Source organism: Phoxinus phoxinus (assembly GCF_949152265.1).
Source record: "Phoxinus phoxinus genome assembly, chromosome: 24".
NCBI classification, from domain to species: Eukaryota; Metazoa; Chordata; class Actinopteri; order Cypriniformes; family Leuciscidae; genus Phoxinus; species Phoxinus phoxinus.
This window is the reverse complement of record NC_136899.1, coordinates 2,906,402-2,929,961: the sequence shown is the minus strand read 5'-3', so window position 1 is coordinate 2,929,961 and position 23,560 is coordinate 2,906,402. Positions and strand designations below refer to the sequence as shown.

The 23,560-nt window shown below is 43.3% G+C and overlaps 1 protein-coding gene across 1 annotated transcript in view; it reads left to right on the top strand.

Annotated features, from left to right (window-relative positions):
• LOC306992827 (SH3 and multiple ankyrin repeat domains protein 1) overlaps positions 1 to 23,425 on the top strand; it is a 57,249-nt gene extending 33,824 nt beyond the window's left edge. The window contains exons 17-27 of the mRNA XM_079602048.1: positions 3,574 to 3,656; positions 3,742 to 3,866; positions 11,276 to 11,411; positions 11,515 to 11,595; positions 12,789 to 12,812; positions 13,102 to 13,161; positions 13,371 to 13,486; positions 14,282 to 14,405; positions 16,201 to 16,445; positions 16,580 to 19,272; positions 19,823 to 23,425. Of these exons, the coding sequence (XP_079458174.1) occupies positions 3,574 to 3,656; positions 3,742 to 3,866; positions 11,276 to 11,411; positions 11,515 to 11,595; positions 12,789 to 12,812; positions 13,102 to 13,161; positions 13,371 to 13,486; positions 14,282 to 14,405; positions 16,201 to 16,445; positions 16,580 to 19,272; positions 19,823 to 20,927 (4,792 nt within the window). The 3' untranslated portion in view covers positions 20,928 to 23,425. The remainder of the gene's footprint in view (positions 1 to 3,573; positions 3,657 to 3,741; positions 3,867 to 11,275; positions 11,412 to 11,514; positions 11,596 to 12,788; positions 12,813 to 13,101; positions 13,162 to 13,370; positions 13,487 to 14,281; positions 14,406 to 16,200; positions 16,446 to 16,579; positions 19,273 to 19,822) is intronic.
• Positions 23,426 to 23,560: the final 135 nt, after the last annotated feature.

The following is a 23,560-nucleotide window of genomic DNA, read 5'->3' as shown; positions in this document are numbered from 1 at the left end:
TATGTCATTTGAGACACTTTGACAGCCCTTGCTCACTATATGCTTTCATTACGTGAAAAAGAGCAGCGTTTCACAAATCACACAGGTTTGAAACGAGTGCAGGATTCTCGTTTTTCAGTGAACTATTCCTTTAAAGCATGTTTCTCTCCCACACTTGTTTCTTTCGTTCTCTCCCTCCTCTTTTTTCACACAACCCCTCCTCGTTCTGTCTCTCTCTGAATGTCGCAGTGACTGAATGTGAGCTCTGTTAAACCCTCCCTTTCTCTCCCTCCTCCTCCTCCTCACTCGTTCTTAAGCATGTAGGCTCTAGGTTTGCTTGGTGTCTCTCGCTCTCTCTCTCTCTCTCTCTCTCCTCCTCTGGCTGTGTGTGCGCTGAGAGACGAGGGGCCGGAGAGGAGGAGGACTCAGAGGAGGGGGGGGACATGGCAATGGGGGGATACGGAGAGAAAGACCTGTCTCTCCCTCTCTCCCTCTCATCCTCATGGCCCTCGCTCGGTCCCCAGAACCGCAGCGTCTGGTTCATTTACAGGTATCGGCTGCTCCATTCTTTTATTGTCGCTGCGGAGAGAGAGGTAGAGCGAGAGAGAGCGAGAGCGAGAGAGGCAGATGGATGCTCTGAAGAGGTAGCAGACAGACTGTTGAGCAGAATCAATGTTTTCATATACAATATATATCATCTGTGTGTGTGTGTGTGTGTGTGTGTGTGAACAGTCTGCTCTTTTATCGTAATCAGATCCCTCTTCTGTGCGTGTGTGTATGCGTCTATACGTGTGCATTTGAGTCGTGAATGTGTCTGTCATTGTACATACGACGGAGGAACGACACGTCAGAAAACCTTTTCCTGCTGTGCGTGTGTTTTAAATGAGTTCATGTGACATGTATGTGTGTTTGTGAATCATTGAAAAGGGTATGAGTCACTATGGGTGTATATATGTGTGTGTGTGTGTGTGTGAAAGTGTGCATCATAGAAAGTTGCGATCCTTCGGGGTTGATCAAATACGGCATGAATGTGTGTGAGTATTCCTGGCGTATCGTCATCTATGCATCACAATCCTTCCCGCTGTCATTCCTACACAGATGCGATATGATGATGCTTTTCAGAACGGTGTTAAAGTAGGAAAATGCTGGTAATATTCGAGACGGATCAACTTCTAGAAAATGAGCGAACTTGTCACGTGAGAGGATTTTGTATTTGAAAATCACAGTTTCAATAATAATAAAAAAACGTTCAGCTTATGTTGAATTGTAATCATCTTCAGTTACAGAAATTGAACTTATTTTATTTTACCAATGCTGATAATCTGAATATCATTTCATTAGCATCTTGTGATGCTCCAGGATTGAACAAATGTGGCATAAATAGGTGTATTTTAGGTGTATTGTCGTTGGTTGGAAAAATCTGATTTTTGACACATTTAAAATTGTCAAATGTTCTGTTTTTTGGTTCGGGTTCGTCATAAGTGTTTATAATTAGCTTTATGTAAGATTTAGAAGTCTAAAGTGTGTCAGTTAAGTACAGTAGTACCTCAGTACAGTATCATGATGCATTTAAACGGATGGTTGCTCTTTCCAAACTCTTGTCATTTTGCATCCCAGTATTTTCCGCTGTCATTCAGGCACATCTGATATGTTTGTTGTTAGATGTGTTAAACCTTGTGTTTGCCAATTCTGTGGGTCGTGTGCTGTATCCATGATGGATGATGATGCCATTCGGGACGGTGTTTAATTGGGAAAGTGCTGCTGTTGTGTCGGATTCAAATTTGAGACGGTTCGACCTCTAGAAAATTAGCAAACTTGTCATGTGAGAGGATTTTGTATTTTAAAAAATCTAATTGTCAATTTTATATACAGAAACTGAACTTATTTTAGTTTTCCAACACTGATAATCTGGATATTAATTTGTTAGCTTGTTGTGATGCTCCTTGATTGAACGAATGTGGGATAAATATGCAAATTTTAAATAGCTAGCTAACTGTGCTGTATCCATAATGGATCTCCAGGATTATGGGGATCTTATCTATATGCCTGTGGAAGAAGATAAAGAAGACTGTAATGTTAGCTAATGGAAAGAGCTCGCAGGCACTATAAAGTCCTGTTTTGTTGATTTAGTAAATTGAGATCCATAGTTTGACGTGAAGCTAATAATGAATGTTTCTCATTTGTTTTGGATAACATTATGTAAAGGTGATGTGCATGTTAGCAACACATGTTCTGTGGTTATTATGTATTCTTAAATACGTTCCTAGTGCAACATTGTTTGACCTTAAATGACTTTCTACTCACATTAGGCAAACTGTATATTTTATATTTCTCACAGCCTAAAAATGGATCGTTTGGAAAAGGTTTTTAGAGTCTAAATTTGTTCATGTGGTAATTCTGTCAAGCTGATAAGAGTACAGGCTTTACGTTGTGCCTGCCATTGTAGCATTAATTCAGCTAGAGGCATTTTAGCATCAGAACAAAGATATTTCACAGTCAGAACACACAATGTTCAAAATGATAGAGCCGAGCTGACAAAACATAATGTTAGTCTGTAACTGTCATTGTCTTTGCTCTGAACTAACTGCACACTTCTACAAACCCTCATACATTCACCATGGTAACCATAGTGTCCGCCAAAATACCATAGTTACTAACGTTATCGTTGCTACTGTAAATCCAACATATATGACATTTCACAATCTATTTTTGTGTTTTGGAGCATGGCAGCTGGTTTCTAACCGGTCCAAGCTGGTCAATACCTAACGAAAGCTGTACTTGAACTGGTTTACAGCCACAGCTTGACCACTGTAACTCGGTTTCTGCAGATTCAAGATGATCAACTATCCGTTTTATAATTGTTCATTTTATATACAGAAACTGAACTTATTTTAGTGCGTTTTTCAACACTGATAATCTGGATATTAATTCGTTAGCTTGTTGTGATGCTCCTTGATTGAACGAATGTGGGATAAATATGCACATTTTAAATAGCTAGCTAACTGTGCTGTATCCATAATGGATCTTGTGGGGATATTATCTATATGCCTGTGGAAGAATATAAAGAAGACTTGACCACAGCTTGACCACTTTATACTGTAACTCGACTGATTCAAGATGATTGACATGCTTGAAACGGTTACAAATTGTATGTTTATAAAACAGCTTTTTTCCTGTGAATTCAGAACAGTGCTATTTTAGTATCATTAATGTATATAGTGTAGTTTTTATATTAATATTTAGATTTTTGTTGGATTTTATTCTATCGATACATATTGATTTCCATTATTTTTTTTAAATGACTAAAATTTTTGTTTTTGTCATATTTATTAGTTTTATATGTCTATATAGTTTTTATCTATTTTATTTCAGGTATAGTCATTTCAGTACAAAAAAAAAAACGAATTATTTATTGGCTTTGGCAACTAACTGAATAATTTTTTTTATTTTTTTATTTTTTTTTGGTTTAGTTTACAATCACAACCCAGGGTGATATTCTCTAATGATGACAAATAGTTTTGATTCTAGGTTGATAAAATGAGCTTCTGCATGTCATACGAGCTTCGAAACACCTCTGTCTTTTCTCTCTGACAGTGACTACATCATAAAGGAGAAAACTGTACTTCTGCAGAAAAAAGACAATGAAGGCTTTGGTTTTGTGCTCAGAGGGGCCAAAGGTGAGTGATGGACATCAACGAGCTCTTTTCTGGCTTGATAACAGCAGCACAGATCTCATCTGTGATTATGATCTATGATCTCTAGCCCAGACTCCTGTGGAGGAGTTCAGCCCGACTCCTGCCTTCCCTGCTCTGCAGTATCTGGAGTCTGTCGACGAGGGGGGCGTCGCGTGGCGGTCCGGTCTGCGGATGGGGGACTTCCTGATCGAGGTCAGCAAAGAGGTCGCCTCCTCAGATGCAACACTTAATGCACGGATTTTATTCATAGACAGTTATACAAATACAGATAGCAGGCTGAACGCGAAGCCAAAACGAGTTTAGCGGTATAGTCTCCTGTCTGTGAGGTGTTAAACCCTAGACTGAACAAATCTTAACACCTACTCTGAGGTGATAAGCCTCACTGTGATACTTGTGTTACTGACTTTAATTTGATTCTGCAAGAGAAGATGACGTGGAGCTTGTGTACCCTGTATATGCCATCTTGACTATTTGGTATTGCAAAATATATTTGTATTGATGCATCTCCAGACGCTTCGGCCTGTTAGCAAACACCTTCACCTCACGGTTGCCGGCTGGGTAATTTGGAGTGTGAATCATGTTGAATCATTTTGAAACAAGTCTGATGATAATGCTTAAGACGCCCACTTGTGTTTCTCTCTCTCTAAACTGCAAATCAAATTTCCTTTCTTATATAATTGTCAAATATAATTTTATTTAAAAACAATCTTTGTAAAGCTGTGCGTATCGTGAAAGTCACTTGAACTGAATAATGAGGTAGAAAGTATAGGATCGGTAAGATTTTTTTAATGTTTTTGAAAGAATTCTCTTATGCTCACCAAGGCTGCATTTATTTCATAAAAAATACTGCAAAAACAGAAATATTCAAAAAAATTATTGCAATTTAATCTATTGGTTTTCTATTTGAATATAATGTAAAATGTAATTTATTCCTGTGATCAAAGCTGTATTTTCAGCATCATTACTCCAGTCTTCAGTGTCACATGATCCTTCAGAAATCAGTATAATATGATCATTTGCTGATTATTATCAATGTTGAAATCAGCTTTGTTGCTTTTTAAAATATTATATTACATATTATAATATACTGTATTATATATTTGTATGGAAACCGTGATACGTTTTTACAGGATTCTTTGATGAATAGAAAGTTAAAAAGAACAGAATTTATTTGTAAAAGAATCTTTTGTAATATTTTAAATGTCTTTACTGTCACTTTTGATCAATTCAAAGCATCCTTGCTGAATAAAAGAAATAAGTATTTTAAAATAACCTTACTGACGCCAAACCTTTGAACGGTTGCAAATCTTACAAAATATCTTAAAGGGTTAGTTCACCCAAAAATGAAAATTCTGTCATTATTTACTCACACTCATGTCGTTCCAAACCCATAAGACTTTAATTCATCTTCAGAACACAGATGATGATATTTTTTATGAAATCGAGCGATTTCTGTCCCTCCATTGACAGCTACGCAACTACCGTACTTCTTTGACACTTCAAAAAGTTCATAAAAAAACGAATCCATATGAATTAAGCAGTTTAGTCCAAATTTTCTGAAGAGACTCGATCGCTTTATATGATGAACAGATTTAATTTAGGCTTTTATTCATATATAAACATTGTTTAGCGAATATAAACAGAAGTTTAACCGAACCGGCTTGACGCGTGAGAAGAAACCTCTTGCCGAAGCTCAAACGTGCCGCGTGACACGAGAATGAACCTCATTGGTTCTCACACATCAAGCGAACATGCTTGAGCTTCTGTTTACCATATCTGATGTGTAATGTTCTCACTCAATTCATATGGATTAGTTCCCTTTCGAAGGGAACTCGACAATACGTCATCGACGCTTTGGGGAACGCCTCAGGCGTGACAGGTGTCTGAAATCACAATCAAATCACGGCAATCACATTGACCGGCGACAGCCCGTGAATCATTACGTGAATGATTAACGTGCGACCTGGAAGTATATAAGGGCGCCTTGCAAACATGACAAACCATCTTTTCGTCTTCAGGGACTGTTTTGTCTGTAACCGCTTTTGAAAATCAGGTATTTATGAAATGCACTGAGAAGGCTGAGTGTTTTCAACTGTGCTTTTTCTGTCTGGAGGAAGAGCGCGCACAGGCAGTTCTTGAGGGAACTGCCTGTACAATTGCGAGCGTTTTTCTTTGAGAACGCTCCGATCTCGTCTGACCCTCTCCTTGAGAGAAGAGGGCTCAGCATCTGGGTGTAAAAAAAAAAAAAAAAAAAGGGATCCCAGATGAAGCCCGCCGATCGCCTTGAGAGGGGTATAATCCTCTCAAGCGATGCGGCGGCTGACGAGATTAAGCAGTGAGTGCTTTTCCGGACAAACAGGAGATGGTTGATGAGGGTGGTGATAATCAATCTTCTCAGCCACCCTGCCCCGTGTATGCTGAACTGGTGGTTTTATGGTAACGTTGGGGGAAAATCGCTCACTATGAGAGCGTTTTTTCCTCAGTCATAAAACCACTAGCTTAGGTGAGCCTTTCATTTCTTCCCGATCTCATACTGAGATCGAGAGGACATGGAAGAACCCATACTCTGCCCGTGTCCACCGACATCAGCGGGCTAGTCTCACTGATGTTGAGGTGATAGGAGAGCATGGGTATGTGTCGATGCCGCCCATTGACGAGACGTTTGCAACTATCTCGTGTCTGGACAGGCGTCTACACTGAGAGCTCAAACCCTGCCAGTTGAATGGCAGAGCATACACGCCAGCGGGTCAGGCCGGTGCTACCCTGCACATCATGGTGGTGTTGCAGGTACACCAGGCCAATCTGCTGGGGGATCTCGTCCAGGGGGTGGGGCCCCTGAGGCGGTTACTGAGCTGCGCCACGGAGTGAACCTGGCCGACATCGGGGAGAAGAGAGAAAGTCTTTTCTCCTCGATTCGCCCTCGCCCTCTGAGCTTTTTGGCACCTCCGTGTAGGCGGTGGCTGGAAAGTTCAGAGAGGCGAGGGCGCGCTCAGCTGTATTAGGACAAATACATACCGCTGAGATCCGTATCCACACCCAGACAGACGGGAGGGCCTGGCCCATCATGGTCCGGGGACCTTAGACAGGGCCAGAGAGCCAGTGTCGCCTCTCGTGCGCCTCCTCCGTGGAGGAGTAGATCGCTGTAGAGGTGCAACTCCCGCAAGAAGAGGGTTCTGAGGGAGGTGATCCAGCACGATTGCACACAGCATCGGCATGGATCACCTCCCCCTGAGGGCGTGATTATATCTTAGCCCTCTCCTCTCTTCCCCGACTCCCCAGACACTTTCTACATCAGGCCTGAGGCTGGGCTCATGGTTAGAACAATGTTCTGTTGGCCTGCCTCTGCTTGGTTAGGAGAGTGCCTCTTTCAGGCATGTATAGGTGGTAGACCCCATGTTCATAAAGAACTGTCTGGTAAGTCTTCACTTCGCACGCCGCAGGTGAGCTGAGTGGTCTTCTTTAAGAGTAATTTGTGTGCAACTAACACTAAAATTTATCTCTCTACAGACCTCGTTCCCTGTATAGAGCTATGGGGTCATGTAAGGTACATTTTTGTATTATTAGGGCCCTGAAGTCCCCCTTTAGGTGGCTAGAACGACTATCTTAGCCCTCGGGCTGTTAGCCACCTCAGGGTAGAGTAGTTGGTCTCCCTCCCTTAGGATTTTCATCTTGGAGTATAGACTGACGCTAGTGCTTCAGATAGATCTTATGTCCGGTCCATGGGACCGTCTGACTTCCTTCCTGAGTACATCGCCCCCTTGAGCTCTGTTTGGGTTTTCAGTGGGCTGAGCGATTCTGCAGCCAGTTGTATGAAATAACTATTTTTCTAGTAAGGCTGTGGCTCCTCCGAGCCCTCAGGTAGATCTATGCTTGCAGGCTGGCCCTCACCAGGGCCGCCTCTGTAGCTGGCCTAGGCTGTGCCAGGGATAGTGGAGGCGCTCTGCTTAAGCATTTCTGCCTCTGAACCTTCACTGTGTGAATATAGGTTCCTAGCATCCCTGTATGACAGCCTCCTCCAATGGGAGTCGTTAGGCCAAGGCCCGCCCCCTTCTCTGCATTCTGGGGCGACAAGTGTAATGCAGCGTGGTGCAGAGGCATGGTTTATAAAGATCCTGGGTTAGGCCTCAAATAGGCCTCCCCGGTACAATGTGTCTTTATTGAGCAGGGTTAGGCCGCCTTTCGCCTCACGAAGAGGCTGGGTCTGTCTGCCCGACCCTGCCGTGCAGAACTAGCATACGGATATGGGCTGCCAGTATAGGCTTTACTCACCTCGCTGAGCTACTGCTCAAGCGTCGGGTTGTAGGTGGTTGGCTCACAAACAAGCCCCACTCCCCTAGGTTGGGCACAGATACTTTTTCTGTCACCCCTAGAGCCACTGGCGGGCCCGCACCCTGGTAAACCTCAGGGTGAGGTGGAGAGTATTCCCCTGTGATACAGGGCAGGTCTGAGTCCTTCACTTTCAGTTCTGTATTATCCTACCTCGCACCACTATGGCTCGGGTTGAGCGGAAAGTTCTAGCCTTCACTTCTTTTTTGGTCGAAGTACGCTCCCCTGAAGCCAGAGCATTGCCATGAGCTGACGCCCATGCTTACAGATGGTAGGCCCCTGGCTCTGGGGCCTCCATTGAGGCAGAGTGGCGTATGTTGTACTCCCCTTGCTCAAAGGGTGCTAGCGCTTTTGCTGAGTACACTGCCATGGGCAATGTGATTAGGTACCAGAATGCTGTAGGCGCTGTGTAAACAGCTTATCTGCCAACGAAGGCTGCGCCATTAGGTAGTAGGCCTCAGCAGGCCTCCTGTATGGGCAGCCCCCAAGTGGGCGCTGTAGGCCAGCTCACTTCAAAAAAGTGTTGCTGGCCTTGGTGGTTCGGGCAGTTGACTCACTGATGGGTAGTAGGCCCTAAACAGGCCTCCTCGGAAGTGAGTCCCAACATTGTGGGACATACTTGTTGGTGTGGTATGATTCCCAACAGTGTACCTTTGGAGCAGATTGACTTGCTGTCAGCTAGTAGGCCCAACCAGGCCTCCCTGATAGGCGAGTCCCCAGTGGGCTGGCCTTAACAGGCCGCCTTCGAACTGTCACCCAGATTCAGGGCTCATAGCTACCAGTTGTTTAAGATTACTATCAGGTAGTAGGCCTCCTCAGGCCTCCCTGAAGGTGAATTCCCACTTACGGTGGCTATCAGGTAGTAGGCCTTACCAGGCCTCCCTGTAGGCAAGCCCAAAGGACAGGCAACTGGACAGCTAGCCTGACCTACTATCAGGTAGTAGGCCTCACCGGGCCTCCCTGAAGGCATGTTCTCACATAATGTGATTATCAGGTGGTAGGCCGCTCCGGGCCTCCCTATATGTGAGCTCCCAAGTATCGTGGCTGTCAGGTAGTAGGCCTCACCAGGCCTCCCTGAAGGTAGTTCCCACATACTGTGGTTATCAGGTTACAGGCCTCACCAGGCCTTCCTGGTCATGAGCTCCCACATGCTGGGGTTATCAGGTAATAGGCCTCTCCAGGCCTCCCTGAAGGTGAGTTCCCACATACTGTGGTTATCAGGTTACAGGCCTCACCAGGCCTTCCTGGTTATGAGTTTCCACATGCCAGGTTACAGGCCTCACCCGGCCTTCCTGAATGTGGGCTCCCACATATTGTGGTTATCAGGTTACAGGCCTCATCCGGCCTTCCTGGTTTTGAGCTCCCACACACTGTGGTCGCTAGGTTACAGGCCTCACCAGGCCTTCCTGGTCATGAGAGCTCCCACATACTGGGGTTATCAGGTGACAGGCCTCACCAGGCCTTCCTGGTTATGAGCTCCCACATACTGTGGTTATCAGGTTACAGGCCTCACCAGGCCTTCCTGGTTATGAGCTCCCACATACTGTGGTTATCAGGTTACAGGCCTCACTAGGCCTTCCTGGTCATGAGAGCTCCCACATACTGGAGTTATCAGGTTACAGGCCTCACCAGGCCTTCCTGGTTATGAGCTCCCACATACTGGGGTTATCAGGTTACAGGCCTCACCAGGCCTTCCTGGTTATGAGCTCCCACATACTGTGGTTATCAGGTTACAGGCCTCACCAGGCCTTCCTGGTTATGAGCTCCCACATACTGTGGTTATCAGGTAGTAGGCCTCCAGGCCTCCCTGTGAGTGGTTCCCCAACCATGCTGGGTTCTGGAAGCTAGTGGCCGCCTGCTATCAGTTCAGCTGGCCTTATTAGGCCGTTGCTAAAAGCGAGCTCGTGCCCTGGCTCAACTAAAGTGTTCATCCTCTGCTTCTGGTTCCCTCCGGGAACTTCTTACTCTGCCTACAGCCTGGTTCCTACCAGTCGGTCCATTGCTCCCCTCACTGAGGGTCTCTATGAGTGTTTGGACTCCTGAGTCTGGTCAGACGGTCGTAGGCCTCTCGTGAGGCCTCCCAGTTAGATCAGCCCCTAGGCCTTCACAGGCCTCCTCAGTGTTTCAAACACAAACACTGGGTAGATCCATGGATCGAGTAGAGAAACTCCCCTCTCTAGCAAGGGTTGTAAAGCACTATGCTGAGTCATACTCTCCGGGATATCCCGTCTCTGAGATCCGGGCTGAGGGTTCACTGCCAGCTTCGCAGTCCCTCGGGTTGGATGCCTTACCTAAGGCAAATGTCCAGAGGCTCTGTCTCCAGACAGACAGGAATTTGGCCAGACTGAAGTGTCCGACGTAGTGACACCAGGTCAGGCCGTCCTGGTGGCATTTCGGGTGGTATATTCCCCCGAATAGTGACTGGCTGGGGTTCCCTCGGGTTCCCTAGCCACATTCCCTAGAAGGGACCCCTTCTAAATTGAAGTTGTGGTCCTAGGCCTTTGAGCAGGCCCAGGTAGGCCTTCGGATTACATATTTGGAGTTCCTCCTGTTAGGCTTATAGCTTGGGCTATGACCGTAGGGAATGCTGTCACTGACAGCCCAGTGTGACCTGAGGGTGAGTGGTTCTTGCATTTCATTTGAATTTGCTGGTTCTGACAGTTGTCACTGCCTCCTGGCATGCACTCCCCTCAGCATGGCGGAGTGGGTATTTCGTTCCCCAAAGCGTCGATGACGTATTGTCGAGTTCCCTTCGAAAGGGAACGTCTCAGGTTACAACTGTAACCTTTGTTCCCTGAGAACAGGGAACGAGACAATACGTCTCCCTGCCATGCCTCGGGGCCTGCCTACCAAACAGTCCCTTCAGACGAAGGATGATTTGTCATGTTTGCAAGGCGCCCTTATATACTTCCAGGTCGCACGTTAATCATTCACGTAATGATTCACGGGCTGTCGCCGGTCAATGTGATTGCCGTGATTTGATTGTGATTTCAGACACCTGTCACGCCTGAGGCGTTCCCCAAAGCGTCGATGACGTATTGTCTCGTTCCCTGTTCTCAGGGAACAAAGGTTACAGTTGTAACCTGAGACGTTTTGCGATCTCTTTATGAACTTTTGGAAGCGTCAAAGTGGTAGTTGCGTAGCTGTCAATGGAGGGACAGAAAGCCGTATGAGTTTGGAGTAATTAATGGCAGAATGTTCATTTTTGGGTGAACTATCCCTTTATGTTACTATTGATTCAAAGTAGTGTCGTCATTATCGCTGTTTTCTCCCAGGTGAATGGAATCAATGTAGTGAAGGTGGGCCACAGGCAGGTGGTGAACATGATTCGCCAGGGCGGGAACAGTCTGATGGTGAAGGTCGTCATGGTTGCACGAAATCCTGAGATGGAGGAAATGCCTAAGAAGAAAGGTCAGGGTCTGCTTTTACTGTGGATTTGTCTGTGGGAGTAAGAATGAATGGCACTGGAGACAGTTTTTGATTTGATTTAATAGCGCTCTCTCTTTACCTTTAGTTCCCCAGCAAAGTAAGCGGCTGACCCCTCCGGCTATAGCTCTGCGCTCCAAATCCATGACTTCAGAACTGGAGGAGATGGGTACAATCTTACACACACATATCCTTACCTTACATACATTATATACATGCATGAAATACATGTTAGTATATTAAGCAGTTTTATCCTAAAACTTATTATCATGCATTGTCATCTTTTTGACTGATGATGTGCTTATTTGTCTCTCTTCTTTGCACACAGTGGAGAAAGGTCTGTGCAATCTCTTGGCATTTTGAACCATTATATTATTATTTTAGAATGAATGACCTAAAAAAACTATCCACAATTCACACCAAAAAAATAAATATATATACTGTATATATATTATTTACAAAAAAGAATGTACTTAATTGCTACAAAAACGACTTTTGTGTGTGTGTGTATGTATACACACAAAAGTCGTTTTATATATATATATATATATATATATATATATATTATAATTTTGTGTCAATTAAACATTACCGTAGTTTTTTTGTAATTTTCATTCATTTTACAATGTTTCTCAAGGCTATTCTCATCATTAGATTTGAATTGATGCTAGTTTTCTTTTAACGATATTTGTATTTCACAACCATAATGTATAAATACTTCACTATTTAAAAACATAGTACATTATACGTATTTTTGTCATGAAAATGTCACAATGAAAAGCCAAAATTAAACTTTAAACAGGCTTCATTTTTATTAAGCAAAAAAAAAAATAGTTTTCTGAATTAAGGATGAAATTTATCTTAGTTTTCTAACTGTTTAATCTCATCAAAATGCTGTAGAGAGTTGTTTCAGTAATCTGTCTTCTCATATAAAATGTTTTAAGGATATGAATTTATTATTCTGTTAGTAGTAGTAGTAGTAGTAATATAAATTACACTGTGCTTTTAACTTAACCATGTGCTACCCAGAGGTTGTGGTAGATTTTAAACAACGAATAACTGTATGTGATTTACATTTATTAGTTATAAAATGTGCTTCTGGTCAACGACAGTGAAAACTTGTTACAATATTTGTTGGCTGTCAGTTGTCTTGTCAGTTTGTTACCATGACAACTCAAAATAGATTGCAAACTTGAGAAACATACTTGATGAGTGTTAATACTGTTACAAGGGAATCATTTTAATCAAATTAATGATACAAACTAAATATGAAAATGTTACATTGTCACCATAGTGTCCAGTAAAGCATGCACTTGTGGAAGGTTATTGCATATGTAAAAGATTACTCACTTTCTGTTACAGCTGCCACCCCATGGAAGAAACCAGGTGATTTATCTTTTAACTTTGCTTTAATGGGTATGTGGATGTCAGTTATCAAATGCATGATGATGATGATGATGAAGATGATGAAATGTGTACTATGACTGCCTTAAGTTAGCACGATTATCATATGGGAGGCATTTACAGTAAGAGCAAGTTTCTCTGGGATGTATGAATGTGCCCTGTAAGCTGTTTGTTAGGATCATTTTGGTCAGATACATGTGTAACTTTCTCTGTCTGTGTATTTGTGTGTGAAGTTGCATATTTTTTTAATGTGATTTTTCTCTATGCTCAGATCATTCAGAGAGTTCTCAAGCTCCAGAAAAGAAGAAGAGTGTGTATCAAATGGCCCTTAGTAAGAAATCTTCCTATTTATTATGACATCTTTTATATCCATCTCCTGCTATACATTTCTCTTTATATCTTTATATATATTTTAATGTATATTATGATATATGCACATGGCTTCACCTCCAGTCTGACAGTCTGTTGAATAAAAAGACCAAAAGGCAATAAATATGTTTTCATGATTTATAGCACTTTTTTTATCCTTTCGTTCTCCAGGTAAGCTGGACGAGATTCTAGCCGCTGCTCAACAGACAATTAGCACATCAGACTCTCAGGGTCACAGAGGTCATGGGGGCAAGAAGGAACGAACCAAGGGCTTTAACGCTAATGAGGTAACATCTCAGTTTCATTTATCTCTGTACTGATTAACAGTGATTCGACAGTGTTGAGGAAGCTACTTTTAAAGCTAGTTTGTCAAGTTACTCATAATTTAAACTACAATCAAAGCTACTCATTTGAAAAGGTGGAAGCTACTTAAAGGTGAAGCTACTGATGATATCTTTTGTCATTTATCACCAGCATAAACTTTAACAAACTACTTTAAAAACATTGTAATGAACAGCAGCATATAGCTAAATATTTCAGCATAAAGAAGATCTAAAATGCTGTGCAGAGACTCAAATCGGTGAACCATCTGAACAAAACAAGTCTCTAGAATGAATAGGACTTTCTAACATTATACATGAGAGAGAAGTATGGAAAAGCCTGTTTGATTATTGCCTCAGCTTACTCAGCTGTAGAGTAGCATTAGCATATGACATCAAAAACCACCGCTCCTTGTTGGAAAAAGTGGCTATAAGATAAGCTTCAAAAGAGTTATATACAGTACACAGCTTTGAAACTTGGTAGCTTTGGTTGAAGAAAGCAATATTCTTTATAGTATATTGCTACAAATGACCATTTACGTATGTTAACCCGATCTTAGGTGTTGAACAGCTGTGTTAGTAAGGCTTTTCACCTGGTAATAAGTGTAAGAGTGCAACAACCTCTGTGCTGCATTTACTGGGAAAAAAGTAAATTTACAAGCAGTTCATGTGTGAATATAGTGCGGTAATCCGTATTTCACTGAGGCAGCAAGGAAATGTGATAAATATTTAATCCCATCAGTCTCTTTTCTTTGTTCACAGCAAACTTTTGAACAATCAGGTGTTGGCATGATGCCATCAGGGTCTGGGTATGGTTATAACCAAGCCCAGTTTTCATCAGGCCATTCAACTCAGCGTGCTATGATGATGCGTCAGAAATCCATGGGTGAGTTTAAATGCAGAAGGTGTTGAATCCATCTCTTCAGTTCAATTGCACTGTAACTAGGGCTAAACAATTAATCGAATTTGTAATCACAATTACAATTACAGATGCCACAATTAAGTAATCTTTTAAAGTTGCAATTACAAAAAAAATTTCACTTACCGGTACATTATTCTGTGTGCTTAAGATTATCTTAAGGGTTTTTTCCCCCCATTGTTTTAATGTTAGTTTTAGTATAGCATTATAATACCATGCATATATTTACTTTGATTTGTTTTTTAAAAATAAATAAAAAAATATATATTTGACATTTCAGGCTTAATGCTATAAAAAGCTAGCCTGGCTCTGCCCTCCTACGTACTTCTGCTCAATTTTCATTTTCCTTTAGTACTACGTCTGGGATTGTGGTGTATTCTTGGGTTTCCTCCGATCATTTTTTTACCGGTCCAACCAGCGAACAGAGGGAGTGTCTGAGAATGATGACGTTGAGGTCGTGTCCTAGTTTGAGTTGACATACGTCAAGAGACTCACGACCAAACGATAGCGTTTGATTATGGCAGATCCAGTGACTCTGGGCAGATCCAATAGTTTTAAACTTCAACTGAGTACCCCGCCTTCAAGGCGGAAGTTAACGCTTTTCAATGGAGACTGGCCAGACTCTCTGTACAAATGAAATGTACGAGAGTCTGGTAGGACCACCAGGCTAATAAAAAGCACACAAAAAAATGTTTTCAGCTTGTTTATTTTGATATAACATCATTTAACGTAAATTGTGATAATCGTAATTAAAAATCGCAATTACAATTTCTAGGGAATAATCGACAATTATGATTTTTGTCATAATCGCGCAGCCTGTAACTCTTATGGCGCTTTTCCACTGCATGGTACGACTCACTTTTGTGGGGTTTTCCACTGTGTACAGTACCTAGTACCTGTTACTTCTTTAGTACCACCTCGTTTGAGGTTCCAAGCGAGCCGTACCGATACTAAAATGTGACATGTAAACACTGATTGGTCAGAGAGAATCGTAACTACTCCAGCGTCATTGGATTTGTGACACGAGACACCAAACCCGCTAGATTTAAATAGTCAGCAACAGCCAACGCAGTATCATTTATTTGCACAACATTTTTACCGTCTTGCTTTTAACGTCCGTCGCACACAACTTGAAAAACGAAATGGCTGTATCGTGGTCAGTAGACAAGGTGGCGGTGCAACTATAACGATCAGTCTATAATCCTACCAACCTTGAAGCGGTACTAAACTACAGTGGAAAAGCAAACCGAGCCAAAGTAAAGCGAGACGAGTCGTACCACACAGTGGAAAAACACCTTAAGTGCACTTTATTTATTTAGAGGATGGATACCCGACCCGAGGGTCTGGGTTCGGACAGATATTTAGAAATGATGCATAACATCCGTCTTCCTGTGTGCGGAAATTTGTATGTAGCTGTGACAACGAAACATGTGCATAATGTGCGCGTGCCTGTGTTAACGTGCGCTTGTTGCCCCGTGTGCACTGATGCGCTCAAATGTCTTCCTACAGTTGCTTAATAAAAGTGGGCTTTCCACACAAACAAACGTACATGTGTCATTAGTATGAGAAAATTAGATTTTAAATGTGTCGGGCAAAAATATCTTAATGCCTGTATTTTACAAGATAAAAAATATCTTAATGCCCGGCTCAGGTCGGGTTCGGTTACTGCTCTGTCGGACGCGGGCCAGGCTCGGACAGAAAAATGCGGCCTGATCCGCACTCTACTTTATTTAACTGTGTTCTGCATGTCTTCTCTCCAAAGGAGTTACAGAAGAGGAGAGACATCTCCACCCTCCTACTATGAAATTGTCCCGTAGTCTTTCTGTGCCTGGACCAGAGGACATTCCCCCTCCACCCGACACCTCAGCGCCTGAGCCGCCCCTGTCTGCCGGTGGCCACACAGATAGGAGAGCAGCACCAACACATTTTTATGCTGTCCCTCCTCTGCCTCCATCACACCACCCGCCTCACACCCAGACACAGCACAGGGTCCCGCCCAACCGCAGGGTAAGAGCTTGATACCATAGGTCAAATGTCTCAAGAAGTGGCATCAGTCATAGGCTTTGTTATTTCTTGTCTTTTCCTTTACATATATTTCCACAAAAAAGAGTGTTAAATCTTAGAAATATTGTGTTTTACAGGCTGAAACTGATACCAGCAAGATGGGAGGAGCAAGAATGGGTGGCATGAGACGTGGCTATAGCAACGCCACACCTCCCTCTGATATGGGCGCCAAACAGTCCACTACACAGCGTAACCAAGCGCAAGCAGTGGCTAAGATTGCAAGTCGGCAAGGTGGGAAGGGGCTGTTGATGAAGCAGCGCAAGGTGGAGGAGACAACAGGCCGAGAAAAATTGCAGAAAAGTTCCATTTCAATCCCAACGATTATTGTTAAAGCGCCATCTACCAGCAGCTCTGGGCATAGTAGCCGTGCAAGCAGTGAGGATACAGAACTGTCTCCTGAGATAAATGAAGAGCAGGAAGAGGAAAAGCCTCAAAACCCAGTCATGGCTCCTACACCCACTCCACCTCCACCACCTAATATCCCAGGTAAACTGGATACACTGGGCAGGAGCACAGCACAGCGGGAACGTGAACGCTTCCGTGATTCCCGTCGGAAAAGCGCCTCATTTTACTACTCCTCTGAGGAGGACATTTTAGATGACAAGGGGTCTGCTCAAACTCCACTGGAGGCCAACACCACCTCTCGTTTGCGCTCTTCTAAATCTATTGATGAGGGATTGATCTCTGGTGATGCCTTAAGCATGCCGCCTGCGTTTGGGTTGCCGCAGTACGCATCAGCTACACCTCATCAAGCCACTACCTTCATCCACCCATTGACGGGGAAAGTTCTAGACCCAACAAGCCCGCTTGGACTCGCGCTGGCAGCACGTGAGCGAGCGCTGAAAGACGACCACCGTACACGTAGAGAGGAACGGCACTTCGGTCGCCAGCTGTCCAGCACTGGAGTTTTTCCTTCTGCAGTCTCCCCTCCAAACCAAAAGCCCGTTCCTCCATTCTACATATACCAATCACACACCTCACTCTACCTTAGTGGTGCCTCTCCAACAACAGGTGGGCCAGGCCCACAGAGTCGCCCCCAGTCTCCTCGAATGCTGCGATTGACTGGTGGTGGGACGGGGAGCTTGGAATGGAATGAACAGAACCTTGTGGATAGAGAGGAAAGAGGGGCACCAAAGGTGCGGTTTACAGATAATCAAGCAAGTCAGTACCAGTCTCACCCTCAGGACAGGGACAACAGAGCCAATCAGTACCACACTTACCTGCGGGAAAGAGAGAGAGAAGGGCACAAGAGGATACCGCCCAAGCCTCCTCCCCGCAGGCCTTCCTACATAGATAAGGAGAGTGAACTCGGCACAGCTGACAAAAGTCCCACCAGTAATTCCCAGGATGACAGGGGAGGGCAGAAGATGGGAGAGAGTGGGATGGAAAAGGAGGGAGAGAAGGATGTGAAGAGAGGGGGACATCTAAGGGTTGGAGAGGGTGGCGATGTGATGATGCTTCCACCTCCTGCTCCATCTGTGGATGTGGACGATGAGTTTGTGTTTGCAGAGCCCCTACCTCCCCCTATACAGTTTGCAAACGGAATAGAAATAGACACCCATGGAACAACAGAATATAATCAACAACAACAACAGAAGGAGCTGTCAGGATCTCAGTCACTCAATGACCAACAGTCCCTGCAAATGCTTTCCAATCCCCCGCAAGATGCCATGTCCCTACCAGACAACATGCATGCTGACTCACAGCAGACACCCATCCATCCTTCTGCTGTGGTACATCCATATCTTTTCCCACAGTCTTCTCTAATCCTCCCTCCACAGCTGTGTCCTAAAATACCTACTGCAAACCCTCCTCAGTCTCAACCCTCTGGCTATTCCCAGCACCCAAACACTGGCCAACCCCAACCTTTACCCTCGCCACAAGCGGGAGACTCTGCCACTTCTAGTCTTACATCTTATGACAGTGAGGTGGCCAATCTGACTCAGTCAGCTCTCTCCCCATCTCTTCCTTCTCCTCAGATTTTCCCTCCTTCGAGTTCCCCTTCCGCCCCAGCCACCACCTCCTCATCTGACCCTATGTCATTGCATCGACCTCTACCACTTTTCTATCAACACCAAGGTCACACTAATGTTTCTCTGTCGTATTCCACCATGGCTGCACCTGCTGCTGTAATCACCACAACTATGCCTTTGGAAAGTACATCAGTTATAGCAAGTGATCGACTTCCTCCGGCACATAAGGGGCGTGATTGGTCGGAGGCTGTGGTTGATTCTGGAATTGAGGAACTGGAGAGTCACAGCATCAGTGATCACCACATGGAAAACTTTGCAGAAAGAATGGATCAAGAAGGAGGCCTAGAGAAGGAGAGGGAAGGAAGGCGAGAAAGTATGGAGAGCGGGATAGTAGGGGATGGTTTCAAAGGAGACCAAAGAGTGTCCCTGGATTTGTCTCTTTCTCACACCGATAAAACACACAAACCGCACATACATAAATCCAAACCTCCAAACCAGCCACTAGCTAAACCACACACTCAAAATATGTTAAAATACCACGCACCCACACAGAATGGGCGAACCGGACCACCGCTACAGCGGCAGGCTAGCACTGCTCCCAACATGTACAGGTCAAGGGAAGAGGAGGGGCAAGAACAGGGAAGAGTAGGTGATGCTGAAGTGAAGATTCCAGTGTTTATGGATCGACGTCTGAACTCTCCTCTCTCCAATGTTAAGGCCAGCATCATAAATGAACTCAGCAGTAAACTACAACAGCTTGGTGGCTGGCAGGGTCAGGGACCACCGCCAAATCATAGGTGAGACATCTTGTGAAAACAATCACACACATAGACACACATTCTTACTAATAATACAGTACAGCATTTGAAATTACCTGAATTTTTGCATTGAGAAATACAGTCTGGATAAACTAACGCATGCAACCAGTTTTTCAAATAAACAATCATTTGAACAAATCCTGGAACTTGTGCTATGGACAGAGGTGTAAAGTCCAGGGGTCAGAAAGTAAAAGTCCTGCCATATGTTTATTCCACCCATGAACTCAGCCAGCTGATTTCACTAATTAGTTGTATCTCCTGGCTGAAAAACTGTGCTAATTAGCAAATCCAGGTGATTGGAACAAAATACTGAGAAGGACTTTTACTTTCTGAACCTGGACTTTACGCCTCTGGCTATGGACATGAATTATACCTCAACCTCATAGCAACCCAACAAGTTAAAACCTCTCAGTTCTCTTTGGCAACCACACACAACACCTTAGCATTGTTATGGTGAACTTTTTCACTGGCATGCATCTTATTGATGTCCTTTTTTCTGGTTTACATACTTTTATTTTCTCTTTCTCAGGTTTCCAGGTGATCCCTCCTCTGGCTGTGCACCTCTCATCCCTGCTTCTGTTCAGTCTCTCCAACGCCCCTTCTCTCCAAACCTGCCCCCTAACTCTTTAACATCTAACTGCCCCGCTGTGACTCTGAACCCTGTACCTTTGTCTCCTCTTCCTGTAACCGCTCTAACCCCAGCCTTAATCCCGATCCCATTACCTCTAACCCCAACCCCAGCTCCACCCCCTCTAAAAGACTGGACACCATCTAATTCTCCCATTTCTTTTCCTCATGGTATTCTGTCCCCTCCGTCACTGCCCCATACCCCCCTCTCTCCTCTTTCCCTGGCTCATGCACCCCTCTCTCCTCCATCATTACCTCATCCTCCCATTTCTCCGATATCTCTCTCTCATGCACCCATCTCACCTTCCTCTGTCTCTTATCCACCTCTCTCTCCATCCTATTCCCCCTATCCCTTGTCTCCGAAACTTCGCTCTAAGTATCGTGGAAAAGTTTCCGAGTTTCAGTTCTCCGGGCCAGAGCTGCGCCGTTCTGAATCTCATTCATACACTCAGCGCCGTCGAGCGCCCAGTCCCCTCATCTCCTGTTCGGACCACCCGCAGCCTGGACCTCCGCGTCCATCCTCGCTCCCTCTCTTTCCATCTGCGCCGCTTTACAGCTCTCTGTATGAAATCCAACCCCCTTTAACACCCCCATTGGGAGTCGCCCATCAATATTCAGACCAGTTTTTCCCCCAAACTTCTCCTCTCTTCCCACTCCCATCTCATGTGGCTCCTCCTAACCCTGCGCTTGTCTCTAGGTCACTCTCCCCTACAAACTACCTGTCTGGAGGCTCCTCCCCATCTTGTATGGGCTACCCGCCCTTAACGCCTCCTCCACCCAATCAGCCATTTGTGTCTAAGCCCCTCCCCTACTGGAGCAAATATGATGTTGCTGATTGGCTGACTTACCTGAATCTGGCAGAGCACCGGGAACGTTTTCTCGACAACGAGATTGATGGCTCCCACCTGCCATCTCTGACAAAAGAGGACTTCCTGGATCTGGGTGTGAGTCGGGTCGGACATCGCATGAACATTGAGCGTGCGCTTAAGAGACTTACGGACAGGTGAGATAGGAAGATGAGAAAAGGAGGGGAAATGAAGGGTAGATTCAGACGAGGACCTTATGAACAAGCAAAAGAACATTAGAAAGCAAACTAGACAGAAGTAGTGAGGGGGAAATTATTCTTTTTTTTAACTGGAAAAAAAGCCTTTACATTTGTTTTTCTAAAAATGGTCCACCATTTCATTAAAAATTAGCTCTGCATGGATATTTCTGCCTGCAGCTTTACTCGACAAATAAATAGTCTGCCCTCAATGTTTTTGTATGCTTAAGATGAAGATTAGTTAAGGAAGTCTTAATTTGATCACAAAACCCATTTCTTGAGACTGTGACCTTCATGTATACGTTTTATTTTGCACTACCAGTCAAAGGTTTGTACATCTTCTCATTCTTTATGTACATTTGTCTAATTTTAGTGTTATAGTAAAGTATGAAAACTATGAAATAATACAAATGGAAATATTTATATAATGTAGTGACTAAATGAATTTTCACATTTTTGTTTTCATGCACGTGCAAACGTGTAGTTTCCTCTTTTTTTTTAAACAAAGAGAGAAGCCTTTAGATTAAAAGTCAACCAGAAACATAAAATCAGTCAAGTGTGTCTAAACCTTTGACTGGTTTGATTGAGTTATGATTTTTCATATTCCATTTAAGACCACACCAATCAATGGAATTACATCTCATTCTTTTTGTTAACCATGGCATTTATTTAAAATTGCACAACTGACACATGCCCTATAATTACACACTGCACACTAATGTAACTAATTGCTTTTTGAATGCCAAATTCTTCATTTTAGTCTCTAGATGGTCAAGCACTTTTGTTTCTTACACCTCATGCTCTGCCTCCTTTCTTTTCCTTTCCCCCTTCCATGTTTTCTAGGCTCTCCTCTGCTTTCTCTCTCTCCACTGTTTCTTCTGAAGGGCAGAACGAGCGCATGAGAGATGATACGACTCAGAGCTAGAGGAGAATTAGAGAGAACTAGTTAGAGGATAGAAAGAAAGAAAGAATGTGGTTAGACAAAAAGCACTTGGGATGAGAGGGAAAGACTTCCACTGAAGGACAGAGATGGGGATGATTGCAAAGGAGAAGTGCTATGAAATACTCAAACACTCTTGCCGAGTGAAAGCTAAAGTCATCGTCTCCGTCGTTCTGAGCAAATGTTTGTCATCTCTGCTGAAGCCAGATGGGCAAACTTCTTCAGCCAATCAGAGACACACAAAGAATGTACTTCTTTCATTGTTTTTTGGGATGACTATATCAAAAAGTGTAATGAATTTTAGTAATATTATTATATTGATAAAAAAGAGGCTACTGTGCATATTTTAGCATCATGACGTACAGGCTTTGATTCATCTGATAATATGATGATTAAGGTCAACATGAAATCAGAATAAACCCTGTTTACTTTTTTAATACACATTATTCCAAAGAAAACAAATGTAATTTTCCTTTTTGGCTCTCTTATTTTGAACCATCAGTCATGTTGAGTGACTTTTCACCATCCAATCAATTTGCGATAGATCATAAAATCAAGCCTTGCCTTACATTTTTATCATTGAATGTCCTTTTTTAAATCGGAAAATATCTTGGATTATGAAAGAAAAATGGGTTACAAACTATTTCGTGTTGACTTTAAGCAGTAAAAGCTCATCATAATGCCAATAATAACCATATAAGGATTAAGTATGTAAGCATTTTAATACCATACGCAGAATCAGTCTTCCAAAGATCAGAACACAATGAAAGAACCCATCGTTTATATTGCTTAAGTGCGCTCTTTTTAACCTACACAAACACACACACACATACACACAAACACGGACTGTGTGTGTATGTGTGTGTTTTGTGATGGCGGTGGTGGTTGTTTTATAGGAGTAAAGCATAACTCCATTTCATTTGAAAATATATTTAAGGAATTAGAAACAAAGGAAATATATATGAATATATGTGTGCGTGTGTGTATGGAAATGAATGCAGAATTAAAGTATATATATATATATATAAATATCAGATATTTCTATTGTTCTGTACAATAATTGATGAATATGATGATACATAAGCTCTGCTTAAGAGGTTTGAATAAATTATTCTCGTTGAATTTATTCTCATCTGTTCTTGAGAAACAATCGTGCGCAAAACATACAGTAAGTGTGTGTCCCCCCATTTCTTTTTTAGCCATTTTTTCAGCTTAACAGCCTATTTTCACATTAATTGTATGTTTGAACATTGTTCCATGGAAGAAACAACCATTAGGGTGAGTAAATAATGTAATTTTTTTATTTTAGGATGAACTATTTCTTAAGTTCCCACAGGCCACGAGTGACTGTGATGCAGAGATCACTGCGGGTTCTCCACCGTTCCTGTCGCTGAGGTGATGAACTCTGATAATAAACAATCAACATTCACTCAGCCAGTGTTGCTATGCTAAGTTAAGCACTTCATAACTTTAAATGCTCTGATAAAGAAATTGCATATTTTGTTCAGGCTGTATTGTTTGCTTTTGAACTTATGAACCGCACTGATACATACTAATTGCTTCACATGTTGGCGGTTTTTCGCTCTGAGCTGTGGTTGGCGGAGAGCTGAAATAACTCTCACATTCTACAACACACTTACATTTCACACCTGACAACT